We start from the raw sequence: 17106 nt of genomic DNA on the forward strand, positions 1-17106 counted from the left end.
CATTTTACGAACTGGAAAAAAAACAAATAATGTAAATTAAGTACAAATATTTTCAGGGTACGTACCTTTCATTTAGAAATTTGCAATGTTCAGATCGCTTTGCTGATTTGTTACTATTGGTTTCTGCATTTGTCTGTTCCCCTTGATCTCTATACGAGGGATCCTCTCAAGTACATATCATCTGCTTATGCATTGCAGGCTGCCTTCTAGAGCTATACCCTCCTGTGTAAATTTTACTTGATTAGCTGTTGATTGTCAAGCTATGTCAGTTGTCGTTTGGAAGTTGATTTATGCAGATGTTGACACAAGTTACTGGATTTATGCCAAAGAAAGTTTGTTTCAGTATAGGGATTTGTTTTGTAAACACATTTGCTTTAGTCACTAACATTCTGATTCACTGGCTCCCGTTGATGCCATCTGCTGCAGCAACCCTCGTGTTGAAAAAAGAAGAAGAAGAAGAAGAAAAACTGATTAATTTTGCATTGCTACAAAAATCTATGTTTAGAATATATCTCGAATGAGGAATTGAGTTTTCCAGGTAGTATTTTGATTATGCCTTTGTGTTTCTCTAGAAAGGCTGTTGTCATCTTGCTGAAATCATTTCACATGTGATTGCTCTTTAATTGCAAGAATACAGGGATGAGTATGGGGCTTTTTCTTAATTTAGGACCTCTGAAAAATTCTCATTTTAGAATAAAATTTTGTTAAATTTCCATTTTAGGTGGTTTCAAAATAAATATTCAATTTAGAATGGATTTTGCTGAGATGGAGAGAGGATAGTAAAGGTTTGAGCAAGAATTTCACTGAAATGTAGTCGACAGCTTCTTTCTGGTAGTTCAATTGGTGAACAGCTTTTTTATCCATTAGTTCATGCTCAACCTTTATTATCCTCCCTCTATTTCAACAAAATCCATCATAAATTGAAAAATTATTTTGAAACCACCCTAAATAAATTTTTTACTTTCAGAGATCCTAAATTAAGAAAAAGCACCGTACTCATCCCTATATTCTTGAGATCTTGCCTTTTTGGATTCTTATAATTTGTGTTTATAGACCTAATCATAAGCATGCATCTATGTTCAGCTATTCGATTATCACACTATACACCATTACTGTTCAAGTGCTCCGTTTAGTTATGATTAATTCCTTTAGTACAGGAGAGTTGTCATGCTCTATTCAATACACTATTATTAGAAACTATAATTAGTTGCATAAAGATAAAAAAAATAATAATAATTATGGACAATCTAAGCAAAATTTACACATTAAACATGCAATGTGTTCATAAGATAATAGTTTTTATTCAACAAATTATTAAAATGACCGACTGAAATCCAGTGTATAATACGCAAAACAAAAATATAATGACATGCATTAAAATCATTGGGCAAATGGATTGTTTCATATATATACATAGTAATATCACCACATGCTGTATCTCAAAGCTGAATCAATAACCATATATCAGACAAACCTTTATATTTGCTTTGGCCAATTGAGAGCTCAGTTGGGATAACATTATAGGTTCGGAGACAACTAGAATCACAATGGGCCAGCCAAAGCTCATTGGTTACAATGAACAATACTTAATTAATCAAATGACACCAAGAGTTCCCCCAAACACTTCAGTTGGAAGAATGGATTTTCGTCCCAGTGAAGTGTTCAAGGGAACTCTAGGGGACACCTGATGCTATCTGATTCAGTTTTTCTATTGCTGCTATATGGTTGCAGTTGCTTGGCTTCATCGAAATGGTAGTAACAAGCTACTTATAGTGAGTAGCTTACAATGAAACTAGACGTGAATACGGCTGTATTGACATTCTAGGTTCCTTTTCTCTATATGATTTCGTTTTCATCAGCTTCTCCTTCAGATTAGATGCCATGCCAAGCATGCTATAGTTTTCAGCAAGAATCTTAAAGAATTTGTAGACCTATTCTTATCACATATGACATATCACATGCGTGTAATGATGCAGTTCTGTAAAACAAAGAGTGCCAAGTTGAGCATCAACACCAGATGGATATGAAATTGAAAGATAGACCAGGACCACACTCAAATATTCTCTTGTCTCAGCCTGTGCCCTCAAATTCAAAACTCTTGAAGGTAATGTTATGAAAGAGAAGGGAAAGAAAAAAATAAAAAAAGAACAACGGACGATATTTATTTTGGCCATGATGATGGCCAGGTTCAATTATGAAAGTTCGATATTCATTTTTCTTTCATTTTTGGCTTATAGAACCTCAAAAGAAGTTTTAAACGTAGAAAGTCCCGGAGTACAAGGCATGTTCCTTGTGACAATTTTATGTAATTGCATTGCAATCATTTGAATTATAATATTGGACGTTTGATCAGACAAAGTTAAATAAAAATTAAACCCACGATCTTCTTTCTGAGGGTTTTCAAAATATCAAATTTAGGTCTTGTTAAATGGGATAAAGGATTTACAAAAGAATAAAAAAGGAAGGGGAAAAAACCCTATTATGTAACTTATTCAAATGAAAGAAAAATAATACTATAGTACACTTGTAACCAATAATCTCATCATGTTACTAACAACGAAGATCAAGTTAATTAATTCTGAAAATATTATTAAGTTTTAATGCCACCCTGAGCTGAGGCAAACTATAATTATTATTATAAAGCATGCATTAGGGGAAAAAAAAGGTGCCTATACAAGAATGAAGGTGCAAACATTTCCCGTGTGTTTACAGCTTAATCCCCACTTCTTAGTTAATGATGAGGTTATAACATCATTTTCAAATGTTAATTTATAAATATTGATATCTTGTAATGCTCAAATCTCGGATTTGAGCTATCAATCTTGAGATAAATTGTTGAGGTTGTAGCTGAAATGGGAAGGAAGATCTCATTGTCGTGTTTGGTGGTTAACAAATCGACTCTAAATCAACCTGGTTTTAGAACCAGAATTTGGTCAAAGAAATTCCATTGTTTGAACTGAAATCAAATTGGACCTTCATAAGGTTAAGGCTTGGTTCCCTTCTCCCTTCAAAATCTAAACTGAAGCCACAATTTTTAATCTAGTCAAGTTTGAACATAATAAAATTTCGGTTTTGACCTCTCGCAGCATGTAAGGCATCAATTCGAATCAGAACCAACCTGTGACAAAACCAATTAGAGAAATTGATTTAAGTCTTCATTTTCTTAGCCATGGAACCTAAATATGAATCGAGAACAAAGAAATTTAAGAAACCCTAACTTGAGACTAGAGAGATTTGGGAAAGTGAGGTTTGTATTGTATTGAATAGAGTACTGTACAAACATAAAAACATACAGGTTAGAATTATCGCTACTCCTATCTATAGCTAATAAGCAAGTTACACACATTGAATACAACAGTAAAACTAAGCTAATTAAATTATATATCTCTGACAGCTTTCCTTAAACTTAAGGTAGAAGAATTTTCTACTCTAAGTTTGTAACCAACTCGAGTAAACTGAGAACTAGAGATGACCTTGGTGAACACATATACAAACACAAACCATCTATTTCGAGTTGTGCTACTGCACATTGTTCCTCGTGCCTCGTTCATTGTAATATAAACATATAGGATCTGGATCATATATATATATATATATATATGCGGTTAAGATATTTAAATTTTCCTTTCCCGAAAGATAACTGTTTTCCTAAGTTACTTGATTAACAGGTTGCTATACTAGAAATTGATAGATTGCATAGATATAGTTTGGATTTCAAATTTAAAAGAATGGATAAATAAATTCAAAATCAAAGTAAACTTTGAAATAAAAATTAAAGAAATATAAAACCTAAGATATACTTGTTTTTTTTTTTTTTTTTGAAGAAGAAAAGATATACAAGTTGTTAGAAATGTAAAATCTTGATAAAAGAATAGATTCCCTTTTTCCTTTTTAGATATGATCATGAACATGAAATCAACTTTGTTATTGCCATTTTTTGTGCACAACGGGGCCGAAAAAAATAGGGGGTTCACGAGTACGAAAAATATCTCTATGGGGGTCGTATGGTATGGCCTTTACTCTGATCTCTTCAAATAGAATAGAGAGGACCATTTTCCATAGATTTGGTTGGAAGTAATGCAAAGTGCTGATTATATCACATTGCGCTATGTTCAACTATTGCGAATCTAATATATTACACTATGTTTAAGTACTGCGAATTATTGTTTCAATTAATAGGCCTGATTGAAGTTCCAACTCAAATACTCACAATCTTGGAAACGAATTTAGACTTCATTGATAGTACTTCAAATCTTCAAAGCAAGGATTTCCTTGCCAACCCGATTATCGTTGTAATTATTCTCATCAAGTGACACCAGGAGTTCCCCCAAACACTTCAGTGTAAACCAACTCCTTGAGCTTGAAGAATAATCCACAATGAAGTGGTCAAGGGAACTCTAGGGGACACTTGATATTCTTGTTACTTAGCTACTACTCCTGCTTCTTCTATTCTGTGTCATAAGGTGAAGGCTACAAGCCATTTCATTTATAGCATCCTCTTCTGCTTGCAAGCGGCATCTACTGTATAGAGGAAACTTGACAAGATTGATAATCGGTGGCGAACCTGGACGCAACAATGGACTAAATAGAGAAAATGACCCTTCTCACTGCAATCTTTATCATACCTTTCTTTTTTCAGATTTTGTCATAGATATAAAGAAGATCTTAACTAAGATTCTCGTATACATATGCTAATGTGTTGTCACGATATATGTTTCCATTTTGAATTAATCTGAAGAGAACCTCTAAACTGATAGATAATTTCTATGTGCGCCCTCATCTTGCTCCACATATGAACTCAAGTTGCAGGTCTGCTTTCAAGACTGTTAAATTCAATTGTTGTCCTACTTCTATATTGTTGACCGGATTCGCAGCAAATTAACCTTAATTGTTGCTTTGGAAAGGATTCTGACAGCTTATGTAATGTGTATAGATTACATATAATTACTGATGCTAATTATTCTGGCCAACATTATTTTACTTGGTAATCGAAGGAATTTCATGATTGTGACCTCAAGAATTTCCACAAACACGTACAGAGAGAGAGAGAGAGAGAGAGAGAGAATAAATAAATAAACAAGAAAAGGTTAAAAGAGATGAGCCTTAGGCAAGAACATAAAGATATTTGAGAAAACCCTGTGACCACTCATGCGCCCAAATTGTCTTTCTATGCCTTCCATAGTCCCACAATTAAGACCAGGTTCAATCTGGCAAATTTCTGGAATAGTCCCACAATTCAGACCAGGTTCAATCTGGCAAATTTCTGGAATTTAATCTTTTTATCTTCTGTAAATTAAAATTCTTCCTTAAGGAGCAACCGTACATTTTGTGCGTTTTCTTTCGGAAAGTAGTTTAACCACTACCTTTTATCATAACTTTATGTTTAACAAAATGAACTACATTTATCAATATTATTTTTAGATGATTGAAATCTATTCAATTTTATGGTGAAAAAAGACAAAATAAAAATACAGTAACTTCGATTACGAACTTTGTAGTCTTTATGTCTAAATGGCTTTGAAAATAAATAATTAAATAATTTTAGGGTTTTGGTTTAATTCTGATGGAAGGTGGATATTGTGAGAAGATCTCAAATCTCGAGTTATGTCGGCTTCTCTAAAACTTCTACTTTTAACTTTCCACTTGATCAAGGAATCGGAATTTATCATTGTGCAGGCCAATTTCTGGTTTATTTCTATATGAAGTGATCAGAGAACCCTAGTATTCCAATTTCCATTAGTTGTATCAAGTGTTGCACCTCTATCTATACAGTATAGAAACAAAAGATATCGCAGAAGCAAAAAGCTTTGAACTGTGAACTTGGACGGAACTGTTGTCTAAATGAAAGGTGGAGAATATTAACCAATTGATTCATGCCATGCTACCTTTTACACCCTTATCGATCACTATCCGACCTCTCCTTTTCACCTTTGCAAATTGATACAGTCCAATTCCATGCATTAACGAAACAAACAAACACATTGATATCTTAAGTTATAACTAAGCAAACTTTGCGACCTGTTGCAATGCCAGAGAAAGTGAAAAGACAGATATAAAATAGTAGCAATGCCTGGAAAAGCTTTATGCCCACTTGCCTAAATTCTAAATCTGAACCCGTACTATTATTCATCCGATCGAAAATTCAGACCAAGTTCAGCTTGACAAGTTCATGAATCTTATCTATAATATGTATTGCCATATTGGTCCCCACAAAAATGCATTACAATCTTCACACTATATATTCACAGAAGAAGGAAACTGTACATTGTGAAACAAAGAACCAAGAACAGAGAGAGATGAGGTGAAAGGAAAGAAAAGAGAAGAAGCATCAGCTGTCCCGTGGAGTTCCCTTGACCACTTCACTGGGGGCTATTCCATGACCCTACTGAAGTGTTTGGGGGACTCTGGTTGTCATCTGATATTTTGTTTTATTAACATTTTTCTTTCTATTCTCTTAATTTCAATTCCTTGCCGTGCTAATTTCAGTTCAAAATCTGCCTACACCATATTGCAATCAACATGCTGTCAAAAGAATTCCACCACCTCAGTAAAACATACTGACAGAATCTGACAGCAAAAGTGTTGGATAGTGCCTTTAAATAGGCTTTACACAATACCAAATCAAAGCAATAAATGGAGATATTATTGGCACTAACAAGAACATGATCTAAAAACAAAAAGGAGAAAATCAAGGAACTAAAAACATCTTGCATATGACTAAATCAAACAACACAAAATTTGAATCAATTTTTAACAAAAGGTGCTTGTTAACCTGCTCTTGTTTGTTAGCAAGGTTTATTGTAGCAATATGCGGCAGAGAGAACCCTTGTTTGTCTCGGTTGTTAAATGAAGGTTGAGTTGTAATGTGTCTAGTGCTTTTGTTTTCAGTGTATCTATAGGGTCTTCGAGTTCTATTATTATAAATAAACGTAAAAACATGCGACAGCAAAAGCATTAAGAGACAGCCGTAAGGAAAAATAAAATAAAATTAGGATATCAGAAAAAAAAAAGTAAGTAGATAAATAAATTTAAATTTTAATACTAATATGTAAGAATGTTGAAAATGTGGTGACTGGTGAGCACCTGCACAATTTATTTTCAACTTCAGTTATCGTGTCCAGCACCATAACAATCTTAATAGAAAGAAGTTCTGTTGATTCAATTCATATAGAAGGAATACTTGGAGGCTGGTAATACAGAAAAGAGAAAGAAAAAAGAAAGAATGGAGTTGTGCATTGTCAAGTGGATAGATACTTTGATTTATCCATTATTGTTCAGCCAAAGCTTATTGTCTTTTTAATTCCCAAATAAATTCTTCACTTTAGACTTATTTTTAAATCTTTCAATTTTAACAAGTATTTTGATTTTAATATTAATATTAATTTTTAATAAAATAATCGGTTAAAATTTATTAATGTGGCTATAATCTTTTTGATAATAATAAAATAAAAAGTTCAGTTAGTAAATATTTGTATAATACTTTACTTATCTTTATTGGGGTTCAAAAGAAAACAATCTAGCTTTTTATCCGTCGTTTTTTTCTTCTTTTTTTATTTAATCATACAATCAAAAGCATTTCAAGTCTTAAATTTTTTTGATTTCAAATATGAATGGTAAAAGAAAATCTTTTTATAAAGTATTTAGAGATGATTTAGCAACTTTTATATATGTTTATTTTTTTTTTAATCGCCGAAATTATAGTCTTATTAATAATCTTTGATTGAAATATCACTGAAGGCTAAATCAATATTAGAATACATTGTTAATATTAGAAAAAATAAAAATTATTTTCTGAATCTCTAAACCAGTAAAAGGTACAGAATTTATTTAAAAATTAAGTATTTTCTTTATTATACTAATTCTTCATAAAGGACACAATTAACATACTGTTGCAACGAAGGTCTTAATGGAAAGATCTTATTCACTTATTTAATACCGTTAAAATCATTCTTATACATCCAAATTGCTTCTAACTAATAAATCAATAACAAATAATTATTAGTAACATATATTAAGTACAATGCTTGAGATATTATTTCATACTCATCTTTATAAGGAACGAAGGACAAACATTAATTAGATTTCTTAATATTAGTTAATTACATGATAAAAACAATATTATAGAAACATTTTTTCGTCAATAAAATTATACTTTATTGGTCATTTGATATATCAAGAATAAGTAACAACTAATCAATTGAAGAACTAAGTAGATATATTTTTTATCATGTCAACCTTAAATTAGTACTTATTTTTTGTTATAAAAAAATAACAGTACGATAGTATGTATTTAAATTTTTTTCATGTATATGGGTGCTATCAATGCTAAAAGAATATTGAAAATTATATAAATTATTAGACTGACTATCCGTTGTGCCGACACTAAAAAATAAATGACTTTCAGCTTATTAAATAAAAATAATGAAGCATCATCACAATTAGAATCTATTTTCGGTTAATTTTTAGATGTTAATCTCATAAAAGAATGAAGAAATCCAATAGGAACTTACGATGTTAAATCTACAATCTCATATGACATGAATTTTGACAACATAAAAAAGAAAAGAAACAATTATTCATATCAAATATTATTTTTTTCTCAGTTGTACAAACGAAAGAAAAGAAAAGGTATGGTTTCCAATTTAGCCAAGTAATGATAAGGTTAAAAAAAAAAGAGAATAAGGCTTTCTACCTCTACATTCATATAACACATCTTTAAATTTTACTTTTTATAAATATATCTAGAATTGGGCTAGAACTCATGGCAAAACACTTCTTAAAAAATTTTAAAAAAATTACATATTCAAATTTCGAACTCAAAATCTTAATTAGTTTAGAAAAGACCCTTATCATGTGGTTTTAAATAAGGCATCCCTAAACTTTAACCAACCATGAAAACTTAGGCAATATGACCAGTCCTCTTCTTTCTATAATTATATATTTTTCCTGGTCTTTCTTTTTTCCCTCGTTTGATTTATTAACGTTGCTCAAGTTTAATAAACATTGGTTTGAAAGTCCAGTTAAAGGAAAAAGATAGAATTATGTCTTAAACTAAGTCATTAAGATTGGGTCGCGGCATTAGTGCTATTAAGTATAGACAAAAATTCATGGAGTTCATTCAGTAATAACACTTGCCTTTATATTTTTGGTACATAAAAGGAAAATCTTATAAAACTAGCCATTCTCTAAAATCTATCATAAATCCAACACCTGAGTTATAGCCATGTCCATATATAATTCCTTAATTGTTATGCAGACTCGACCATATTATTTATAAACAAATTAAATTAAAAATTGATATGTGACACTATTTATTAAATATTATTTTTGCATTGATTAATTTATTTAATTTTATTAATAATTTATACAACAACTAAAATTAACCAATACAAATATAGGAATTAATAAATATAATATAATTCTAATGATGACCTAGTAAAATGTGTCTGTCTAAGTTATGATAGATATCATATGTGAATGGAACTGTGGTCCTCCTCCACATCATCAATTCATTGTCAATTAACTCTCGACTTGGCAATCCTCATTTTATAGAAATTGCATCAACATTACACGTATATGATAAGAACAGGTCTGGATAAATTCTACAAGATTCTTTTATTGGAGACTGCATGCCTGGAAGCTGAAAATTCAAAGGCTATGGGTTGGAATCAAATAAAAGAAAAGATGCTTAGAATGTCAAACAACCACTCACTTCCCTATTCTTCCTTCATTTAGACCGCATTCGCGTTCAGTTTCATTGTTAGCTATCACTATATATATGTAGTTAGCTATTACCATTTCCATTAAGCCAAGAAAAGTTGGAATCTGAGAGCATCATCTGTCCCCTAGAGTTCCCTTGAGCACTTCACTGGGATGAAAAAAAGGTCCAGTCTTCCTTCCTACTGAAGTGTTTGGGGGAACTCCTGGTGTCATTTGATAAGAAAGAAAAGAAAAAATAGCATTCCCAGCAGAATGATTCTTGATTCAGCTTTGAGTTACAGCATAGTGCTCCTATTGTGTTGTTCATGTCTTTCTCTTTTTCAAATTATTAAGAATTGAATTAAAGTAGGACATTGATATGCTAGTCTAACTTGTTTATCACCAGTTCATGCTTAACTTTTGTTACACTCACTAGACACTTAACTAGCTTACTTCTTTTTTCTTTTGCGTAGGAAACTAGCTTACTTATATTTATAATCCGCTAAAAACAAATAAAATATTTAAGTATTAGCATAGACACCTTATACTTAAGATGTAATTTTCACTTAATTGGTACTGAAGAAGCGATTCTGCAAATTCATAGTTTGCAACAAGAATCATTCATGATATAGGCATATGCCAAACTCTTCATTCATGATATAAGCATATGCCAAATTTTCTCCAACAAAATATAAGCTTTTTCTCTGATTGGCTTTTTGCAGCAAGAAAATTTTATTACGAAGGATGCTTGGAGCTCAGATGCCCAGCAAAAAGAAATAACATGGGCAAAGAGAGGTGTGGCTACCATCACCGTTAGACTAGATAGAGATGGTGAAATATTGCAGCTGGGATGATATGCTTAAGCCTAGACAATCAATTCCTCTATGTCAACTGGGACTGGTGAGATGCTTACAAGATGACTGTCTATACCCATTCTGAAAATTTACCCATTGTGAAAATTTACTTAATCAACGCGAAACAAAAAAAAGAGCTAGGGCAGAAGATGAGACACATACAATGAGAAACAAAGAAAAGGGTTACCGGCATTGTGAAGAAGATGGCAACTGAATTAGGGCACAAGAAAGACCAGAAATTTAGTTTCATGCGGTTGGATTTTGTTGGTGTGATAGGGTAGGGATCTTCAAACCTTCTATGTTTTGCAGCTGTTTCCGCAGTTGCTAGCTAGTAGAGCAACCTCTACAGGTAAAAGAAACAAATTAGAAGTCATGTTGGACAGTAGAATTCTTAAATTGCAAAAAATCATTTATAAAATTAGATTTATAGTATGTGTCTATTTCAATTTGAATATAAAATTTTAAATTTCTCCTTTTCTAATTGTATAAAAGAAATTGCAAAAATAAATCTCAAAATTAAGAAGTTACTAAAATAACCAAGTTACTAGAATAATCACTAACAGTTAACCTTCTAAGTGATCCTAATATAACATGAAATTAATAATCATTAAGACCCCATCTTTAAGTAATTAGTCCAAATAAAAATGCTCAATCTAAAGGCAATTGCCACCTGAAATTATAACTAAATGTAATAAAAAGATTTAAGATTTGTTTTAGCAAGTTATAAAGTATTAGAAATTAAATCTTTCTAAAAGGTTTCCCCCTGGAACATTTCGCTTCTCTCTATTTCTTATTCGCATGGCTCCAACTGAAATACAGTGTGCAGGTTGATGGGTTCTTCTTGTGCCAGAGTTTGCCTTTTTGATTTGTAGAAGCATTATATGTGACATCAGGTATAAAAATTAATGTGAGATATTTAACTTTTTTTTAGGGAAAAGAAGAAGATATTTTAGCTGCTAGAAATTGCAGATCAGCCATGGTCTGAATCTTGAAATTCTAACATCAAGTTTATTTATGGTTCAACTCAGATTGTTGAAAATACAAAATCAGAAGTGATTGATGATCGAGATTGTCAGACACCCTATCGTACAGATTTAATAGAATGTCCGTTATGGATATCATACTCTAAATAGCTGGCTATCAAATAGAAAGTAAAAAAATCCTTCTCTTTTATACACCATGTTCGAAGGAAGAATCACTTACAATTAGAAGAGATGGCAAATGTTGAGACCAAAAGTATCATGGCAAGCATCAGTTTCTTTCATTTTTAATGACAGACTACACTGCTGCAGATGCAAGTCACAATAAAGCCTTTTGTTTCACTTGTCAATTACCAGTTAAGCTTATTTGGATGTATGCCTTGTATTCTGACATTTCATATGCTTTCACTGGTTAAATCATGGGGTTGATATCAGCAATAGAACAAGTGCTAATGGAGAGAGGTTAATCAACCAATTGTTCGTTTAAAATGGACATTCTTTGCTGGTAGAGATATCTGCTACTCCAGCTATAGCCGACGGAGCAATCTACTTTCCATCTTGGAATGAATATGTTTGTGCTGTGAATGCATTCAGTGGTGCTCGAATATAGTGATTTCCTTTTTAGCTTCCATATATTTGAATACTTGCATATATTATAATACAAATTCAAATTATTAATCCCAATATGTGTACGCTGTGAATGCATTCAATGATCCTTCCTAAAGTGAATAAAAGATTCATGGGTTAGGTTTTCTTGAGACTGATCCAAGTCCAGAAACAATATGCTTATAAGAGATCCATTAAAGGTTGCTTGATGGGAGGACAGTATATACTGTATTTGTCAAGGGTACCGGAGAAAGGTTCACCCTCCCACCTCCCAAGCAAGATAACAGCAGCCGGTATGTTTTGCGTATTGTCCACATGTATTGCAATTCCATTGTTGATTGATACACTAAACTGAAACAAAATTATTAAAACCAGTTCAAAGCAACAAAAAATAATCTCATTAAATAGAAATTGAAAGACACTGCCTTTTTTTTGGAAGTTAACCCTGCCATATGTCAAAAAGAGGTGGATACTTGCACTTCTTAAGATGGTAAAAGAAAGGGAAAGAGAAAAGGTAAATTTCTTAGATGCCAATATTTTGTAGCAGCAAAAAATTTAGTACATAAATTAAGGAGATAAAAGGAGAAGATGAGCAGTTGCCATGGACAACATTCCACCACGTACAATAATATTTATAGACATGCTGCATAAAAAGACGTGAATCAGGTCAAGTCACCGCGATTTTGCTGGGTGACCTCCAGAAAATTCTGATGGTAGTGACTTCTTGTGTTGATTTGCAGTCAACCTCCACAAGGACCCCCATGATTTGCTCTGCTTCACCACTATTTTGCATTCCTCTGCAGAAAGATGGAGTCCTTCCCTGTAGAAAGCTCAGAGATAAATGGACAAGGCAAGCTAAATTGGCAAATGGGACATCTAAAGCACGTATTGAGGAGAAATTGTTCCGTGTTTGAGAAGTAAGGTCACATTATGACAAGAGATAAACAAAGTAGAAAGAGTAGCTGAATTTGATAAAATAAAGGCTAGTTAAGCGAAAGTTGGTCGGTTCAGTTTGACGCTGCATAGCAAAAGGAAAGCTTACATGAAGTGTGCAGTCAACACCAATTCACATAAAGTTGGCACGCATCATTTGTTTGACACTGCAGGTTTTGGAATTAAAGAGCAGTCATCAGTAGCACATCAACAACCTGATTCCTCTTTCCCAGTTCTTTCGGCGCTGCAAAGGAACATGGCTGGATAAAGAATATGAGTCAGCTCCAATTCTTTTAATCTGCGACTTGGAGAGGTACCTTGTTCGTTCATTGGGAGCCCAACTCAACAACACAGTCCAGAACAGTTCTACATAGATTCTAAGAGAATATGTTAGAAAATACAAAGAGTAGTACTTTAAATCTTGACTATCAGATGATATGCATCATACAGAATAGCACCTTAAGTCTTATTAAGCTCATAAAGATTTCAAGTTATGATACAAGTACAAGTTTTGTATGAATGCAAGTGCAAACAAAATGTAGTGCACACGTACCTATTCAAGGGCTATGTTAAATGATTTATAGAAACTTCACTCACTGTCCAATTTAACATTTTGATTGTGTCTTTTATCTCTTCAATCCTTGAATGTGAAAGATCACCCATTGTGAACTTCTCAAACATTCCCATCACATCAATCAGACTATGGCCAGGCTCCTTCTTCAATCCACTATATTTCAACATCTTCCATGCCTCTGCAACACCACCCCACATCTCATCCGATGCATATAAGTTTGACAGCAGAACATAAGGTGAAGTAGTAACAGGCTGAAGTTTCAGAAGCTGTGTAGCCAAGTGCTCCCCGATGACCATGTCTCCATGAAGCCGACATGCAGAAAGCAAACTCCCTAAAATGATAGGATCATGCCCAAAAGGAAGCTTTTCCATGTACTCTTCTGCTTCTTGTAATCTCCCAGCCCGTCCCAACAAATCAATAAGACAAGAAAAATGCTCTATATTTGGGAAAATCCCATAGGCCTCTTCCATAGAATTAAAGTAAACTTGGCCCTCCTCAACAAGCCCTGCATGATTGCAAGCTGTTAGAAGTCCCACAAATGTAACAGAATCCGGGTGTATCCCCACTGTCTTCATCTTCTCAAAGTGTTTGAGTGCTCTTGCTCCAAGCCCATGATTCCCAAATGCAGCAATAATGGTGTTCCATGAGACAAGATTGCGATCAGACATCCTCCTGAATACATCATATGAATTTTTAATGGAACCACATTTGGCGTACATGTTAACAAGGGCATTACTAACTCCAACATCTTGGTACTGTCTTGTCCTAATAAGATGACCATGAATTTGTTTCCCATGTCGTATTGATGCCAATCCAGCACATGCAGCAAGAACACCAGCAAAAGTAAAGTCATCAGGCTTTACAAAACATACATCTAACATATCTCTGAAAACTCTCAAAGCCCTTTCATGATCTTTGCAAAAACAACAAGCAGTTACTAACGTATTCCATGATATCAGATCTTTTTCTTTAATTAGGCCAAAGACCTTCTCTGCTTCTTCTATCAAATTAAACTTTGAATACATAGTTATTATCACATTCCCTATAAATGCTGAATCCTCAAGATTTAGCTTGATCATTTGGCAATGCAATTGCATTCCTCTCCAGAAATCATCATAACTAGTGCAAATTCCCAATAACCCAGAAAAAGTAAATCTATCAGGTGCAAAACCCTTTTGGCGCATAACTTTAAAAGCTTCAATTCCTTTCTCAGGTTGTTGATTTTCCACAAAGCCAGCAATTAAAGCATTATAAGAAACAGCATTTGGTTCAGACATCACATTATGAACCAATAAAGCATCAGTACACAGACCACATTTCATATACATTGAAATAAGTGCATTAGAAACAAAAGGAACAGATACACAACCCAATTTCAAAGATTGAGCATGAACTTGTAGGCCTTGAGACAATGCCGTAAGACTAGCACAGGCACTTATAACACTGGCAAATACATATTCATTAGGCACAATTCTCATCTGAGAAAATAAGTTGAGAGCTAATAAAGGTTGTCCAGTTTGGTCATAACCAGAAATTATTGCTGACCATGAGACCAGGTTTCTGTCAGACATTTCATCAAACATACGACGGGCAAATATTACGTTGCCACATTTAGAATATAAATTTATAACATGGTTGGATACAATTATGTCAGATAGCATGCCGGTCTTTAAAGCAGCGGCATGAAGAGAAAGACCGTGAAGAAAAGCCTTGATCTTGGCGCAATGGTGCAATAAGGAGCCTATAGCTTCTGGAATCATTTAAGAGAAGCTGTAAATAGTTTTCTTTTCTTTTCGTTTCTTTTTTGACATTACGATTAAAGGAACAATGGGCCTAGCTAGGCCTTGAAAAGCTACTTATTAAGCGTCAAGATACAAGAAGAGACCAATGGGCCTTCTGGGCTGGCTTAACAGATAAATTTCTCATTTTATGCACTATGCCTGGTTTGGATTCATGGATTTAACTAAAATTTAATAAATTTTAAAGAATTTTATTATTTGAATTAAATGTAAAGATAATAAATTTTATATAAAATAATATTGAAATAAAAATATTATAACAATTCATTAATTTTTTTAAATTGTGGACACTATTTAGATAGAAAATTAAAATTCTAAAAGATAAAAAAAAAAAAATTAAAAGGTGAGGAATTTCTTAAAATTCATAGATTTATGCTACATTTTTACTTACCAAATGATAACTTTAAGTTAAATTTGTAAGATTTTATAAAATTCCACATTTGAATCCTTCAATCCAAATTATCCTTATATATTTTACACTTCTTGTTTTGGCAATTACTTGCCTATTTCAATATAGTTATATTTATGTACGAGAGAGTTATACATTTTAAATTTTTCTAATTTTCATATATGTGTAATTGTTAATGAAATGAAATTATTGGGATCTTCTTTTTCTTCAGTTAAATATTATTTTGCAATAGTAAAATCTTTTGGGTTAATATGATAGGAATTTTCTTAAGTATAGACTTTTGGAGGTATGAACAATTTTAATAACATGATTCTTCTTTAAAATCAATTACCCAAACTCATAAGAAAAAGAAAATATATATATTTCAGTTCTCCACATCAGTAGATTAAGGAAGTAGAGTTTAACATCCACTTACCTCTTAAAAACCATCATTTTCAACTCACAAAATCAGTGAATTCAGGAAGTAGAGCTTAGAATTTATATTTCACCTCTTTTATTACATCGATCCATTTTAAACAAATAAAACTCAAAACTTTACTTTATCTCTATTTAATTTTTAAAACTTCATCTTGCTTTGCCTCATTTTACAAGTGAGAATATGCTACTAGTTGAATCAACACATATATTTTCATTAAAATATAGTTGAAACAATATGTACTCGTAATCTTATAGCCTACAGAAGCAACATAGTTGAAAAATCGTCAACGATATCTGGTCTCAAGTTTTGTGGGTTTCTGGATGTGGAAGATGCTCTAGTTTTCTAGTGTTTTTGGTTTGATCAGTTGGTGTTTTCTATACGTGTTTTCTTTTCTTTTTCTTTGTTTGTGTTTCATGAGAAACATCAGTTGGTTGTGTTGTTTACTTCTTTTGATGTATAAGCTTATGTTCTTTTATATAAGTTGGTTTTCTTTCCTCTAAAATCTTTAATAAGATAACGATTGCTTGCAAAAGGGGGGAAAGAAAGAATTGTTGATAATAGCTAATTAAATCATCATTCTTCTATGGGAATGCTAATCATTGAGAGAGAGTATGTTGCATCTTATCTCTGTATCATCTTCCATAATACAAGTAGTGTAATGCTAAGCACTAAACAAAGAATTATCATTGTATATGACATGCTTAAGCTGTGTGGTCCTCTCTCACTTGTGTTGATTTCTTGGGATGGAAACAAATTAAGTTACCCTACTATCACATATATGGAAAACTCCAGTCTTTCACATTTTGGTCCACATTCTACCACAGACGAGAGAAA

General features: G+C 32.6%; 1 protein-coding gene and 1 long non-coding RNA gene across 3 annotated transcripts; one reads left to right on the forward strand and one right to left on the reverse strand.

Annotated features, from left to right (window-relative positions):
* Positions 1–9648: 9648 nt before the first annotated feature.
* Positions 9649–11862, forward strand: LOC125369964. Its single transcript, XR_007215703.1, has 3 exons — positions 9649–10599; positions 11380–11446; positions 11582–11862. It is a non-coding gene; the product is annotated as an uncharacterized LOC125369964 (long non-coding RNA).
* Positions 11863–12635: 773 nt separating this feature from the next.
* On the reverse strand, positions 12636–15476 carry LOC8287000 (pentatricopeptide repeat-containing protein At3g57430, chloroplastic). 2 transcript variants are annotated; one of them, XM_002520075.3, is made up of 3 exons: positions 13626–15476; positions 13182–13438; positions 12636–12959 (listed from the first exon to the last, which is right to left on the reverse strand). In XM_002520075.3, exon 1 carries the CDS (start codon positions 15404–15406, stop codon positions 13637–13639), a length of 1770 nt encoding a protein of 589 aa, XP_002520121.2. In that variant the 5' UTR covers positions 15407–15476; the 3' UTR covers positions 12636–12959; positions 13182–13438; positions 13626–13636. The 2 variants fall into 2 exon arrangements, with proteins under 2 accessions (XP_002520121.2, XP_048229278.1); XM_048373321.1 differs by having other exon boundaries at positions 13182–13449.
* Positions 15477–17106: the final 1630 nt, after the last annotated feature.

The sequence above is a fragment of the Ricinus communis genome, chromosome 1 (genome assembly GCF_019578655.1).
Source record: "Ricinus communis isolate WT05 ecotype wild-type chromosome 1, ASM1957865v1, whole genome shotgun sequence".
NCBI lineage: Eukaryota > Viridiplantae > Streptophyta > Magnoliopsida > Malpighiales > Euphorbiaceae > Ricinus > Ricinus communis.

Bases quoted from the DNA above. Each gene is read 5' to 3' on its own strand.
- LOC8287000 (XM_002520075.3), bottom strand. From the start codon at position 15,406: ATGATTCCAGAAGCTATAGGCTCCTTATTGCACCATTGCGCCAAGATC.